Source organism: Lepeophtheirus salmonis, chromosome Z, assembly GCF_016086655.4.
Source record: "Lepeophtheirus salmonis chromosome Z, UVic_Lsal_1.4, whole genome shotgun sequence".
Lineage (NCBI taxonomy): Eukaryota > Metazoa > Arthropoda > Copepoda > Siphonostomatoida > Caligidae > Lepeophtheirus > Lepeophtheirus salmonis.
Window position 1 is genome coordinate 17303728 of NC_092584.1, and position 16851 is coordinate 17320578.

The 16851-nt window shown below is 32.6% G+C and overlaps 1 protein-coding gene across 1 annotated transcript; it reads left to right on the forward strand.

Annotated features, from left to right (window-relative positions):
- The first annotated feature begins 11344 nt into the window (after window positions 1-11344).
- LOC121130497 (enolase-like) lies at window positions 11345-16323 on the forward strand. Its single transcript, XM_040726236.1, has 2 exons — window positions 11345-11497; window positions 15967-16323. The coding sequence occupies exons 1-2, from the start codon at window positions 11345-11347 to the stop codon at window positions 16321-16323; spliced, it is 510 nt and encodes a 169-aa protein (XP_040582170.1).
- Window positions 16324-16851: the final 528 nt, after the last annotated feature.

The window sequence follows — 16851 nt, forward strand, 5'->3', positions numbered from 1 at the left end:
TAAAAAATGAAACCGAAAATGAACATGATAATCCTGACAATTTGACGAATTTTATAGAGGAGAGCAGCTTAGCTGTCATGCTATTTTATTAAAGAAGCTTCCAGCAGCTGTGAGAAGAGGGGAAAGAAAAAGAACAAGACTCCGTTCGTATGGAGCAAGGACATTTAAGCTGGATTACTCCGATATCAATCCTCAAATCTACTTAGACTCCAACAGTAACTTACAGCTATAACTAATGATGAAAATCAAGTGTATTTGATGGGTGTCTACAAGATTATATATATATATATTTAAACCACATACAAAATGGTTTTCCAATTTGTTGAAGCTTCCGGTCAACTTATGGTTAAATATTGTTATAGAATTGCTAAAGAATGTCATATTTGGAGTTTTATACCGATTCAAAACAAAGCAAAACAAAACAAAGGATAGCAAATGTATCCTTTGTTCTATTTTGTTGCATTATCAATGTCATCTCCAGCTATCTTATTGGATCTTATCTTGTGGATATCACTCTCAAACTCTCTGAATCGATATAAACCCCACATTAAGGATCATTCAAACCCACTCAGATATATGGATCAACAAACTAACACTTGCACCTTTATGCTGAGTGCTCAATTTTATCCTCATTTCTATTATCTTTATTATTATATTATAACTTTTAACAAAATTTTAAACTTATTCGGAATAGTTTATTTTGACTGAGTATTCTAGAACTGTTGATGACAAGTATTTAATGGCTAGTAGAAACGGAATGAAAAATTCAGACTATTGAACATAACGATTGCATTAAGAACTCTATTCCTTATTCAAGTATTCTGAGTGGCCTTCCTCTCTCTTGGCTCTACTGAAGATGTAAGTGAATGCATGATGAGATGACTAACAACCCTGTTTGCTGGAGTAACCGATTCTCCTTATCTTTTTCACACATGGCTCAAGATCCTGTGGATTTTTGAAGGGATATCCAGTTCAAGCTGTATGCAGGCTCTCCCAAAATTATCAATATCCTTCTTTAAGGTGTGGAGGAGACGCAGTCCTAAGGAAAATCTTGTAACGGCATTCATGAGTGTCGTGGCCTAAGCATTGCAAAGATGCTTAGAACTGCACGACTGAAGTCAAAGGACGATGTTGCACATCTTCAAGTCCATCGATGCAGGGAAGTGCAAAGAAGGGAAGCAGAAATGAGGGTAGAGACGTTTTCGACAGTTTCTTGGCACTGGGGAGCACTGCAAGGAGAAACAGGTGCATCAATCCCGAGTCTTTGAAGCCTCCAGATGAGCCTGCTACAAAATTGTCTTTCAGTATCACAGTCAGGCAAACCCTGAAGAAATCTTCCTATCCATCTATTCCCAGCTTGATGTATTCGTCTTCATTAATGTGTCTACTACTTACAATGAACTGAATGAAGCTGTTGACATCCTTGCAGATTTAAAAAAGCCTTTGTTCAAGCTCAAAAGATCCATCTTTCTGGCATTTCCTGAACTCCAGTTCTCTCAAGTGAAAAAAACTCCTGGTATTTAACTCCTCTGTCTGTCAAGATCCTCTGAAGGTTGGGCTCAACTAAAAGCCTACTGAGACCTGCTCTCAAAGATTTGACAACCTGGAGGGTCTGGCGACATGACATATTGGCATAATGCTGAGGAGAAGTTTGAGCAGACATCTGGATTGTGTTAGCTTGAAGTAAGCTTCCGCTCATCTAAGTTGGATGGGCGTTCGGAGACGTTTGTCAGGACAACATCAACATAAAAAGTTTGACTCAGGTCACTCAGTGCAAAATTGACAAGTTGTTCTTTTCCAGATGGCAGGTATGTCTTCCTTGTGATCTCCTCTAGGAGCCATCTTGATGCTTAGTGGTTACTTCATTCCTCGAAAAACAATCAAATAACATGGCGTGTAATACCCCTATTTACTCATTCAAAATCGAATTTACACGTTCGTTCACTTTCGTTGTGCATCAACTACGTAATAAGATGGTTGAAGATGACTTTATTAATTGATAATGCAGTAACATAGGGACAAAGGATACTGAATGTGCACATTCCTTTATTTGTTTTTTAGGTGGTATAACACCCTACATGTGAGTTTGTATGTCAATTCTGAGAGGTGAAAGTGATATTTACAAGAAAATATCATAAAATGAGGAAACATATTTAATCATATGGCGACCAGAGGCTTCAACAAATTGGAAAACCATTTTGTAAATTGTTTAAAATCATGTTTTTGACTACATTTAGAAATGAAAAAGTTGAAAACTATGGTTCCTTGCCTGTAATATTTGATTCTCAACAGATTCTGAAAGCTAGATGTCACAACTTTTGAGTTTGGAGTGTCGTTTGGGACAAAACTATGTTGCTCCAGCTCACTGTGGCGTATTGGATAGTATTACACTTGGCTTATACAGTTGTTAATTATCGTGCGTCAAGTATGGATGTCTCAAAGGAAGAAAATAGCCATATTTTACATTTTTACTGCCTAAGAGGGAAATGCACACCGAACAGACCAAGAAAATTGAAGTATTTTACTTTCAAATTCGTCTTTAAATCAATCAATGTTGCACATTGAGAACGTATAATGGCGTTTGAACCAAACAAAGAACGTAATTTGAAGCTTTTTTTCTAAGAAATTGGATTAAAAAATTGCTTAAAATCAACATATTTTTTGAAAAAAATCTAAAATCCTTGTTTTTACTTGAAAATTCCTCTTTAAAACATTAAATATATCACTTTGAGGACGTGTAAAGGCATTTGAAGATGTATACGGGATCGATAATCTTCGGTTCGGGTTGTACAACAGTGGTTCACTCGATTTCCCCCTCTCAATTATACCCTCTACTGTGAGGGTACTCTATCGTTTGAAGCTGGCAATCGAAACAGAATCGCCCAGCATTGGTGAATAGGAGACAACAAGACATCATGCAGACAATGCCAAGTCGCACACATCTTTGATAATGCCCCAGAAGCTCCGGGAGCTCAGATGGTAAGTTCTTATGCATCCACTTTACAGCCCGGATCCAGTACTAAGTGACTACAAATTGTTTCGGTATATGGACAACGCGCATAGGGGTATAAATTTTGCCTCAATTGAGGCTTCTACGAAGGGCATTATGCTGGATTTTCGTTGCGAACAAGTCATCGAACAGAGCAGAGCAATCTTGGCTTCAATCTGATGATTGTAATACTTCTTATAAAATATTAAAATAAAGCATAAAATACGTAAATTACGTTTTCCCCAGCCTATTGTTTTATTAAAATATTGATGAAAATTCATTTATTTTTAATGAATATTTATAAGTTTTTTGAAATAAGGAACCGTTGATTCATTCATAGGTAAGTATAAATGAAATTAATAGTATTTTTTTCTAATCATAAATAAGAATAATTTTTTTTAGATGAACATACTCAAAATGGGGTACCGTTTGATTTTTTTTTTTTTTCAAATAATGATTATTATCTATTGTGTATTCAACAGAAAATTATTATATATTCATTTTTTTGTTTATATTTTTCATTCTTCCCGATATTTTTTTGAATAAAATAAATCAATATTTGAAAAAAATATATATATGAATTTATAGTTTATAATTAGAGTGGTATAAAATATGACCAAGAGCGCATAGTATATTTTTTCATGATTGCTACTAGTATTTAATTTTGAAGAAAATGTCTAAATATTTAACCGGAATGGGCATTTGGTAGAGTGCAAACGTCCGCCTACGCTCATATTTCCTTAATTGGCTTCTTCCCTATTTCTAGCATTTTCAACCTACATCAGGAGAGCCATTTCAGCTCTGATCCTCAATATGTTCCAAAATTATGGTTGGTTATATATTTTTAAGTATCGTTTTGTTTACTTTGAAAATTTAATGGTCTCTTACTCTGCTCACATTTAATATTTGAACCAAGTTTGGTAATAAGAACGATCTCTAACTTTTGCTGTAATCCTGGTTACTAACGAAGAAACCAACATATGCTAAAATAACCTCTATTCAACTTCGTTACGTAGATAATAATAACTAGTGCTTGGGCTCAGAAAAGACAAAGTTTAAGTAGGGTTTTCTAGGGAGTTTATAAGTGAACATCCTTGTTGGACTTAGGATAAAAATGAGGATCCACATCCGAGTAATTCCACCCTATATATGAAGTGAGATTTGTGTTTAGTTACTGTCTCTCACAGATGGTTACAGTTCTCCTTCCAAAAATTCCTCAAAATTTTCTGTTTCTTTTATTTTTATATATACAAAATTTACAAAGTTATAATTTATATCTGTTTATAATGAGACTTGAAATATTTTATTGAAAAAACAAAATATATATATTTCCGTTTTCATAACAAACACATTTTTTCTTTGTTTTTTTTAACCTTTATTAATGATTTTTATAGGCATTTATGAACAGATTAAAAACCTGACAAAGCTTATAATACATGTAGTTTGAGTCATGAGAATGAAAAAGCGTAGTCAACTATGGAAAAAACATTTTTAATAGGTTTGTATTACGTGATTTGTGTATTAATTTGGTACTTTACTCTGAGCTATAATGAAGGATTAGATATCTAATGAAATTCAGGGGTTAAAATGTGTGGTGAAAAATGGTGAAACACTATTTTTTTTTAGTTTAGAAAAAATAAGTAGATTTAGCGGGAAAACAGGTTTTTTTTCATCGGTACAAATCGACCTCGAAAAAAAAATCTTTGAGCCCGAAACATGTTTCAACACTAATAGTCATCTTCTGGCCTAAATGTACAGTTTTGTTGTGGACTTCTATCAGACAGTCGTGATCTTTTCGGTAATAATTTCTAAATCATAGAAAATTTTTATGAAAGAGTATGGAATTCAAGCCTTAAGAAATAGTTTTGAGAAATTTCGGGAAAAGTTGATTTAGGGGCAATATTATGTAGTTCCTGAAATTTATAACCGCCTCAAAACAATTTTTGAAGGTCTTGGTACTTAAAAGTTAGGTTGTCAAGACTAAGTTCAAAGCAACTAGGGCATCCAAAGGAGATAAAAATACATTTTTGGACCAATCAAAGTTTTTTACTTGTCTGGCTCCCAATTTCTTTAAGTTTTTGATCATTTATGATTTCGAATCGAAAGCAGAGGGGATTTTTAGACTGAGGGGTTGGGGGGCGAGAACAAAGACATTGTTTGATGATTTTTTTATGGAAACACCTAGATAAATTATTCACAATCGTTTTAAAATTCAATTCTTCCTTTGATTTAATAACCATTCTACTCTTAATGGATGAGGGGCAATTGAGTTAAAATAATCATATAATGAATGATCGTATTATTTATTTTTAGTGTATAAATCTTAATTGAATATTAATACCCCTCAAAGCAAGTCTGAAAGAATCATTCCGGCAACAACACATACATCAATATATAGCTACAAATTTATAGTAAATTTGGATGGATGAGTTGAAATGAGAATATGTAAAATCTAGCGGGATATGTTCATCAGTTCAAAAGATACATAACATTTTATGTGATGTAAGCCATTTGGATGTCGGTTAGTTTGGTCAATTAAGTTGTATAACAATTAAATCCTTTTTTTCATTCATACAATCTATGCCTCTATTGCCTAGTTTTATTTTATATGGGACCCTAAAATGCATTTAATATATGTTGTTATGTCGTTAAACACTATACAGTCTTATTTCCAAATTGTGAGGCATAATGGAACTATTACTATGAAAACAGCAAAATATTGTTCTCTATATATATCTTTTTTACGAATTTTGAGTATAAATATTACTTTAATTTAATTGACATATTACTGTTCATCATTGACATCAAGTCGTATTCACTTCAAGTATTAAGTTTTTGTCATTCTTAATGACAATTGATGAAGTTTGATAGAGATTTACTTGAAATTTGTTCATGTTATGTAGTAAGAATATCCACTATGATCCTTCAAAATGGCGTCGTCTTCAATTATAATATAATTTATGATGTGCATGAAAACTGAGTATTGCTAAATGTGTGGATTTTATTCAAGCCCTTATAAAATATACAAAACCCCGTCATTTCTGAAAGAAATTATGTATATCTATTTAAAAACAAACAAACAATGGAATCGCTGTAGTTCATGGACAACGCGCTAGAGAGAAGTTATTCTCTTGAATTCAATGTGTGTACCTTTGCGCCCATATGATTCATAGAGAAAGAAATATACTTTCTGTATATGGATTTCACCAAAAGATTCCTCGTTTAGACGGAGTAATTTTAATACTATAATGCTTACTTATACTTAATCAGTGCAAATCCATCCAACTAATTAAAGGAACATTAAAAAAACCAAAAAAAAACCATGTTTGTCTGGATGGATGCTCGTAAAGTCATTTTTGATCTAAAAAGTAAGAAACGAGTGTGGGTACCTGGTGCTCAACCAGCCTTATATATAATAAAAAAAACATTTTATCCAAATTTGGACGAAATTTGAAGTGTGGTGGGTGTCAATACTTATTTTTTTTTCTTCTCAGAGCTTTTAATTACTCAGGAGTCTTGTTTTATTGTAAAATATTCATATACTTACAGATTTGTTTACACCTTAATATAATCATTAATTGTAAATGCACTGGTAATATTGAATTTTAAAACAAATAACCAATCAGATTGATTTTCTGAACGTTGTACCATGATAGATAAGGATAACACTATTTATCATCACATGATGAATAAATCAAACACCTAGATTTTAATAGAGGGTGTCTGTAAATTTTATCTGATAAAGACATATACTTAAAAATAGTTGTAAGAAAAAAAAAAATAACACGTTCATTCTGATAGTTAGAAGAAAATTTTGGAAGAGAAGAGCTCATCTGTCATGAAGTTTTATTACATGAACAGCTATGATCTATGAAAAGAAGGAACTTCACACAAATCCTACTACTTATTTATCGAAACCCCATAAGCTGAAATTACTCCAATATCGATCCTCCATTCGACTACGAGTACAACATGTACTTAGACCTGACAGGTTGGCGGAAAAGATCGTAGGCTCACACAATAAAACACAGTTATTTGGTAAAAATCGATTTATTCATTGAATATAGGGAAATATAATGATTTTAGCGATCACACAATTTACCTGTGAAATGTCAATACTTTCTTTTATCTTTAGACTCAAAATGGGCCAATGGTTCAGGGATTTTCTTTATTCTTACGTTTGAGTTACTTTTCGGTAATCATTTTTTTTTCTTTTCGTGTCTGCATTCCAGACAAGTTGCCCATTACATACAATTTTGCATTTTTTCTTTTTGAAATGTGACAGTTTTTTTCGTGATTTCCTCTTTTAAACGTTCATATCATTCTATGCAATAATTGCTGTTAATGGTCTGGCCCTTTTTGAGATAATCAATGAGTATGATGCGATGTGCACTCCATAATACTGTCGACTATTGCCTCTTTCCCCACTTTGGATTCGGTTTCTTATCGTGTAGTGCACTCAACTGGCTGTTGATTAGACTCTGGAAGGTAGTGATTAAGCCATGTTTTATCCATCTAGAGTGATTGTTTAAAAAAATCGTATTTTATAAGGTTGAATTTTGCTAAAAATCATCCAAATCATTATTTGTTCCCATGCCACTTACTTTGCACAGAGCTTTAGCATCTAAAAATATTCGTGCAAGTTATGTTCATATCTATTGAGTCTCAGCTACGTCGATCAACTTAATTTTACAATAATACTGCAAATCTTATTGCAAGAGGAGTAATTAGGGATTAAATACTGCATTGGAAGGGAAGTATTTCATTATTGTGTCGGAAAAGTACTTTCAACATTTAATGGTCAAAAATATAAAAGACTTAAGACCTGAGTTACATAATATTTTTATATGCTCTTGTTCGAAAATATATAGTATATATTCCTAGATGTGGTTTTAATTAAAACCAGTTTCAAATATTCAATCTTTTGTTTAGCGTAAAACAAAGGTCTATTTGTATTTCTTTTATGTCCATGAAAATTTCAACTTTTTTATCGCTCAAATTCCTATCTAGCTTGCTTTTGAGCTAAGGGATCCCATATTTGTACATTTTCATTTATTTTTTGGTTTATTCTATAGTTTGATACGTCATTATTTGAAGATTTACATTTAATTTATATAAGAGTGTATAATGGCCTTTAAAACCTCAACTGATCATATCTTATCAAGTAGATGCATAAGATAAATCATTTCTTTCAATTTCTTTTTCAACTCGGACTGTTTATTTTAGCTTCTTCTTCCACAAATACAATAATTTTCAATTCATTTTTTAACAGCAGGCATCCAGTAAGATTTATAGACTTTTGTCCTTGGTCAACGAAGATGTTTTTGTCTCGATTCGTTTTTCTGTTAGTAACCAAGATTACGCCAAAAGTTACAAATTGGTTTTGAACCAACTTGGTAAGAATACTAAATATGGTCACAGAAAGAGACCAGTAAGTGATCAAATTCATCTCCTTAGGTAGGTTCGATAAAATACTTCATATAACCAAAAAACTCTATTAACTGGGTGATCATTCTAGTTAGATGCACATGTAATCAAAGCTATAGAACTCGAGACCGGACTGGAGTTATTTTTTCATGATTCGGACTTGACTTCCCTTGTTACCTTCAATACTTGGAAACATGAATTGGATTTAGGGTAATATAAACTCAGAATCGCAGTCATTTGCATTTTGGAGTCAATGCTATTTTTGAAAAGCGCTCATTTTAACACGGAAATGTAATGAAAATTCAAAAAAATCTATATTACATCACCGTGCTTAGAACATATACGTCTTAAGCAAGAAATGAATAATTATTTTGTTTTTCAGGGGCTTCTTGGGGAGGAAGTACCTCTATTGACCTTTAAAATAAAGATGTTCCCTGCAAAATCATCCTTACGAGTCTGGACGGAGGCCAAATGTCCTTGGACATATAGTCAAAGCAGTTTTTTGGAGGTGTAGAAGGGAACAGAGTGCTATTGTTGATCCCATTCACCTTTTAAACCTCAGCATTGCTTGTATCGCGGATCATTGTTGACCAAAATCATCACAACAGTGCACCTGCGGTAGGCCTCTGAAAATTTAATAAACTTTAAATCTTCTGTTGCTTAGTCCATGGCTTTGTTTTTGGAAGTAAGTGAAACATTTATAAATATATTTGCCCACACACAAAAAAAAACATACATACATTGTGCCAAATTGTAGAAATCTCGAAATTTGAAAACCCGGAACTCATCGTTAGACACTGTATAATATCTAATACAATTTTTGAAAATAGTTAATTTATTCTTTTCACACGGTTAGAGTAAGGCTCGACGGTCATTAAAATTAAACACTAGGCAACAGCACTGATAATTTTTATTTTTTTTGAAACCCTTGTGAAAAATTATTAAATATCACTGAATACCACAAAATATAAACTCCCTATGTACTTGTTACAACACAAGAACTCAAATATTGCGAAATTGTGTTTAAGAAAAAATATATTTTCTGAAAAATCTCCCTTAATATAAGTTTTTCGGTGTCATTTCGACGTCTGAGACGTTGATACGTTAATACTTATGATTTGAACCCCTCATTTCATATGTGCATGCGGTATTTAAGGTACAGCGTTACGTAGCCAAATGGGCTAGATACAAGCCACCCTGCACAAAACCGAATTGTTTTTATTCGCCATGTGCTAGCTGTCTAGCGTGTCTGTCTGGAGCCCTGTATTAAGGTTCACATCCGACATAACACAGTGTTAAATAAGTTTCGAGTCAAATTGAGTAAAATTCAATATTTTAGCAAAATTCATAATATATAATAAAAAACAAACTAACAATAAATTATTTTTTTTGTTATAAATGAAAAAAATATTTTTTTATTTCTTTAAGAAACTCCGGTTTATTGCGGTGAAACCGCTCCAATCAACGCTCCGATTCCACGACACGTTGCAGTTTCTGTTCGACTGTGAGCAAACGTGGAATACCTTTTTCATGCACCAATTTTTCAAGCAAAATAGTAAAAACACTGCCATTTGATCTCATGCACTTTCAATTTGCGATCGTACTAAACCATTTTATGGAATTTTTGTACAATTGCAAAATTTAGGCGACCAGAGCGTTCAGCATCATCGGTGTAAATACAGCCACATTTTAACTCAGCAAACCAACGTTTGACAGTTTCTTTCGATATATCAGAGTTCGGATAACACTTATCAAGTTAAAATTTGGCCTTTACGGTATTTTTTTCCATCAAGAAGCCGGGATATACCAACACACGAAATTGGTTTGAATCCATTTTTTACAAATATCAGAAGTTGACTCACATCAATCACTGTAACTTATAAACAAATTGTCTGATTGTCCTTAAAATTTGATATGCTTCGTTTGAAGACTGATACTACATAAAAAAAAGAAAAAAAAAAGATATTTGGCAATAGGGGCGCCGTCTGTTGGAAAGATGGGGGACTTATTGAACAATGCAATAGTTTAGTTTGTATAATTCAGATTAAAAAACAATAATTATAGAATATTCTTTTGACCGAACATGTTTGCTTTTTACTTCTTTTCCAGGCGACAGGGGAATTATTAATTAAGTAGCTGTGCTTTTTTACTAATCGATTTAACTTGGTTCCTCAACATTATATATTAATGCCATCAATTTTGTATTAATTTTTATCTACTCAGACGAGTAGTACTTGAATTTGGACTCGAATACAGCCTTACTTGTAATTCAATATTTATACTTCTCATAAGTACAGCCATATAGTTTTTTATAGCCTCTCACCACCTATTTTAGTCCTTTGAACACCTGTCTTTTTTTTTAACATGTATAGGTCAACGCTCGATGATTTCTTTTACAAGAAAGGACAATAAAATAAAGTTTCCCTCCTTCTGTCTGGAATGCGAATACAAAAATCTCTCAGAAAGAGAGAACCGTTATACAAACGGTTGACCAATGTAATTAGAAGGTTTCCATCGTGTCTACATATGTGTACGATAGATGTAGTCTGTTGTATTAGCCAATAAAACCAGTTGTAGATTTTGAGTTGGAGGAAAGTTCATTGACTTGCATATTTTTAATGCAGCAAGTTGATGAAACTTTATGTGAATACATGAAAATCATTGACTGATATATACGGATATGCTACGTATTCATTAAATATACATATTTTTTTGTCTAATATATTTTAATTTCTGTTTGAACAGATGCTTTTCAAAGACGTTGTAAAAACAAAATCATTGTGACTACAATATATAAAGGACTGGGAATGTATAACTGGTACAAGTTTGGACTTCAATATCTCGGCAAATCTAAGATCTATGTTTATAAAAGTCTAATCCTCAGATTCAAATGAAAAGACTGCTTTAAAAAAATACAAAAACCTTGAGATGTCCTCCGAACGCCGTGCAATGATTATTGTGTGTCTCCGTACTGGGCGCACCCTCAAGGAGAATATTGAGCCTACAATACTTCCCAAATCAAGAGCTGACGATGGTTACGAGGCTTTCAAGGAGTCTAATGGGTCGGGAAGACTCATGATTGTTCGTAGGGCAATAAACGAACTCCAGACTTCCACAGGGTAAGAAAAATTTCATAGAAATGTGCCCTCTTAGCTCATCGGATCTGAACTCCTCAGACTAGTCTGTGTGTGATTAAAAAAAGAGTAATATAAACGTGCACATAACACTATTGACTCATTGCAGTCTCCCATTCTCTAGATAGTGGTCAAAATGGACCAGGGGGTTCTCATTTCGGCCTGTTCCAGGCTCAAGGCCAGGTTGGAAGATGTGATTGAATCTCGAGATGCCTGGTTTGAGTGAGTGTCTGACTTCACTATGGATCCCTATAAGTAAGAGCAAAACATTTTTGTATTGCTGAATTATTTTTTGGAAATAAACTGTAAAGTATTTGACGGACTAAGAATCCCTTCCCTGAATATAGACTGATGTTTATAAATTCATAATACATTGTAGTAATCACAGTTTCGTTATTGGGGTTCGTGCTTTAAAAAAGTGTATAAGAAAATTTTAAAAGAAATTTGTCAAATTTTGCATTTAAAAAAAAAAAAAAGATTATATCAAAAAATATCCTTTTCACATCGTCACCATTTTATACGTACCCCCTCCACGTCATATATAAGCAAACATAATGTAAATGATACATAGTGGCGTCATGGGGCATAATTGTTTGTGTCATTTTAAAGTTGTAGTTGTTGTTTAGTTGTAGTATTTTAAATATGTATTTTCTATTGATTCCTTATTTATTGACGCTATTATTCGGGTTTTTTATTATTATCTTTAGTTCTTTTTTTTATTGGCCTTTATTTGGCGCATTTCAAAGTACAGCATGGCACGTTAAAACTACAATTTATAAGAAAATGACATGGGTAGGCTGACATATAAATAAAACGCAAATACAAAGTTCAAGCATTAAAAAATGCATTACACAATTAATCTCAAATAACATAGATCTTAATTATTCATTAAAATATGAATATATTCCATGTTTTCCAGTAATTACTAATCCATTAGTCTAAATTTTCCCCTATACTCTCATCGTATTTAAAATATACAGGGTTTTTGATTTTCAAATTGCTTGGTCCATTAAAAAAGGTTCAAAAATCACCCTGTTCGAGTTTACATCCGAAGTTATTCGCCAATAACATTGTAATAACTTTTTAAATTTAATATCGAACCATCCTAGAAAAAGTAGTTAGTTGTCTTTAAAAAAACATTCCTCTTTCTTGTCTCTATACACTTTGGCTCCCAGTTCAAGAGTTCCCCAAGTTTCTATATATGAACCATTTCTCTGCAGAGATTAAGAAAAAGTTCTTAAAAGTATTTATGCAGTCAATTATTCTCTATAGTTATTTTCCTGTATTTAGGGTGTGTGACGTGATCCGTTATGCGAGTAAATATTCAGCAGTGATAACTGAAAATTGTTGCTGAATAACCTTGTTATAGTAATATTGTTGAATAGTTTTAGAAAATGAGTATATAACCCTAATAAGAATGATGCCACAAGGCATCTTACTGGAATTTATAATAAATGACCAATTTTATATACAACAAAGTGAATGATAAATATTTATCAACGTTTGAGGCCCACTACTTAGATCCTACAGAGTCTCCTTTATATTTTATAAGTGAAAATACTTTTTATTACGCGATTATTGAGCTGGGTAAAAAAAAAACCAAAAATAAAACGATTTTAATTACGTGAAAAATAGTTTTGCGATTATAATAACCACGTCATTTAATTTGTGTTATTCAATCCATTTTACACTTCTAAATATCATTTAAATTGATTAAAATACTTGTTTGAACATAATCCATGTAGGAAAAATCAGTCTTATTTCTGAAATTTAACTTTAATCTCACAAATTTGGGGTTTCAACAAAAAAAGAACAACCCAAAAATCAAAAGGAACGACCTTTTTAAGCAGAACAGTTAATCAAATTAAATAAGAAGATGCCGGACTTGACTCAATCAACCCAATAAATCAAAGATTTTTAGAGGATCAGTATCACTTAATCCATTTCGTCTCCAATGGAGACCTCTTCAGAAGTAATAAAATTCATAAATTCCCAAGCTTTTACAAAAAATTAAAACATTAAAATTGAAAACTATGAATATTTAAAATATTATATACGAGTACAGTAATAATAAATGAATGGAATATTTTCCATTTAGAGGATCGTAACATCACATAAATTCATAATTATACTACGAAAAATATATTTTAAAAACGAAACTGTTTTACAATAAATTTAACAAAAGTACAAATTCAATGTCTATTCATTACAGTGAGTTGTTTTTTTTTGTATTTTTTTTGGACTTAAATTGACTAATCCACCATTTATCTCCAACCAAAAGCATCTGTATCATACCGACATGGGAACTCTTAGGCCGGTTACGGTCTCGCAATAGTGCCCTCATATCGGATTTCTCAAATCCTCTCAAATTAAAGTGTTCTCCAGTGACTTCCAAACATTTATCGACATGTGATCACTTATCTGACCTTTTAATCATCTTTTAGTTTGACATACATATTGCTTTGAGCACTTCGTACAACGGATCATATTAACCAAATGTGTGGAATTACATGTAATCACATGCAACAGTTCCTGAGTAACAGCCGATCCCAATGATTTGATAACCGAGCCTGGTTGAACATATGAATAGGTTCTACATCCATTTTCTAAAAATCAATTTATTCAAATAAACTAAATCTCCCTTAAAAATGTCTAAATATAGGAAAAATTGTGGATTTAAAGGAATTACAAGCCTTTTTCATAAATCATGGGGCGTACTATTATTTGGCTAAGAATAACGGATTTTTAGTTGGATTCTAAGCTATTAATGATCCATTTTTCAATGGCCAACTTGATAGCAATGAACCCTTTAAATTTGATTTTCTCCATTTGAGAGGGAGTGTGAATGAACTTTTTGTGAGGAGTCTAACTGTTTTGAACATGATTTCCCAAAAAGAAGAAAAAAAAATAGGAAGCTTCCGTTGTTGTATGTACACACCCTTGTCTAGTCATTTTTCTCTTGGCATCATTCACAGCAACATCTAACATGATCTACCATGCCATGTTGTATATCATAGATTGAACGTCCTTGGACTCGGAAGTGCTTTTGAAGGGCTGTTGTCGATGAAATATCGTATTTTGTAAGGAGTGACACGCCTTTTTAAAGACGTGCTTCCCTCTCTTTAAGAGACACACCGAGGGAGATTCATACGTCATTTCAAGATATCATTAAAGCAATTGCTTCTTCTTCGCTTTTGGGGGGAAGGGGGTTATAGAGCGGAAGAGGGATGATGTACAGTTAGTTTTTATTTCATACCTCTAAGGTGATGCATATCTACTTAAATATAGGCAATGAATACACCCCAGTATAAAGAAAACTAACGAAAGTAGGTATTTCAAGCAAAGTTTAACATTGTAGAGTATATTAACTCTCCGATAGTGAAATGGGATATGTTACACCCCGATATTTATTCTTTTGAATAAGCATTTTATCCCGATACTTGTTAATAAGCTCCTGAAAAAGTTTTTTATTTAGCTTAGTAATGCCTTATATAGCATTTATTCGTATATTGAGTTCATCAGATCCTTACAAACGATCTAGTATCTGTATACTCTTTTGACGAGGCTCTATCTAGTCTATAGTGGGCTATGAAGAAGGGGACAGAAAAGCCCCCCTGAATTGGTTCAGACGAACCTGATGATAATTAAAAATTCAGGTAGTAAACAGTATATAATGATATATAACGTACTCGTAAGCACTTTCAAGACAGATATAATGACGTCACAAGATCTATAATCTATTTTTTTTTGCTGAGTCATGGTTTTAAGTGCTGCATAAGCATTCATGCCAAAAGGGCATGATTCAAAACTATTCGTTAATATTCAGTTATAGATTCTATTACATATAGATACATTTTATGATATTTTACCTGTCAACGAGTAATTATCCGCAGGATACCCCTTTTGTAAGGTAATAAGCAGGTATTTATTTTTTTGCTCCATTATCTACGTTACAGACTTACAGATAATCATTTTTGAACGTTGAGTGTAAAAATTGGTGTGTACATACAAGCGTCAATATTAAAACAACCCAGGATGATTTTTTCATAGTTGAGTTTAGATGCCATTTATATTCTTTGACGAATTATCGTCCATTTTTTTCTAAAAATTCATCATAATAAATCCTGAGAGGTCTTGGAAATTGCACTGAGAGTATTCAAAAAATATTGTTGTAATAAAATAATAAGAAATTGATGAATTTTATTTGAAAAGGGTCCATTATTCGTCCAATATAAATCAAAGGTTTTAAACTAACATTAAAACATCTTAACTCACCTTATTAATTTATAATAGAAATTGAAGCCGATTGGTTGACTTCCGAGGCTTCTGTAAAATGTAGAAAGGATTCATCAATTTTCATGGGAAGATCCCAACGATCAAGATGGACTACATTGTCATCTCAAAACTGACATTAAGATTGTTGGAGATGATCTCACAGTCACAAAGCCACAGCGTATTCAAATGGCTGTTGACAAGAAATCTATCAACTGCCTCTGCTTGAAAGTAGATCAAATTGCTTCAGTTACTGAATCTATTCAGGCCCACAATCTTACCAATAGCCACGGGTGGGGTACCGTGATCTCTCATGGATCTGGTGAGACAGAGGACTATTTAATCGCTGTTCTCATCATTGGTCTCTACACAGATCAAATCAAGACGGAAGATCCTTGCACATCTGAAAGTCTGTCTAAATACCATCAACTGTTACACATTGAAGAGGACTTGGGATCCAACGCTAAGCATGTTGGTGACAAGGTCAGAATACCCTTTTAATGATCTAAATTTCTATAGCCACTATAAATTATATTTTATTGTTTTGATAAAACTTAACAGGAGGGGAAAAAAAATAATTTTAATTTCTGGAATTATTTCTATCTATTACACGCCTAATTTATTGCGTTATTTTTTTTTTCATATTTAATTTATATTAAGGGTTTCTGTTTAGATATATAATTTCTCTGTTGGTAAAAAAAAAAACCCAACAATTGACTTAAATATGTATTTGAAATATTTAGTTGTATGTACCTTATCCGTCATATTTAATTTTACACTTAAAGAAAGGCTTGTAACTTTAATTTTGATAGGAATTTCAACAAAAGAGAGGCTGTGTTATATTCACAAAATCATTTGAAATTACTTTCAATATGAATATTGGATGTTTCATCAAAGACGACAAAATGGATTCCAAAGGTATTATTGTGCTAGAAATGCTCAGGCATCAAAGAATTTCAAAAGAGATTGTCAATCATCTCAGGATGAGCCGGGCGCCTGTGTATGGCATTAAAAAGTTACTTGAAACCC

Bases quoted from the DNA above. Each gene is read 5' to 3' on its own strand.
- LOC121130497 (XM_040726236.1), top strand. From the start codon at position 11,345: ATGTCCTCCGAACGCCGTGCAATGATTATTGTGTGTCTCCGTACTGGG. The intron at 11,498-15,966 runs GTTCGTAGGGCA...ACTGACATTAAG, and splicing joins GGTCGGGAAGACTCATGATT to ATTGTTGGAGATGATCTCAC.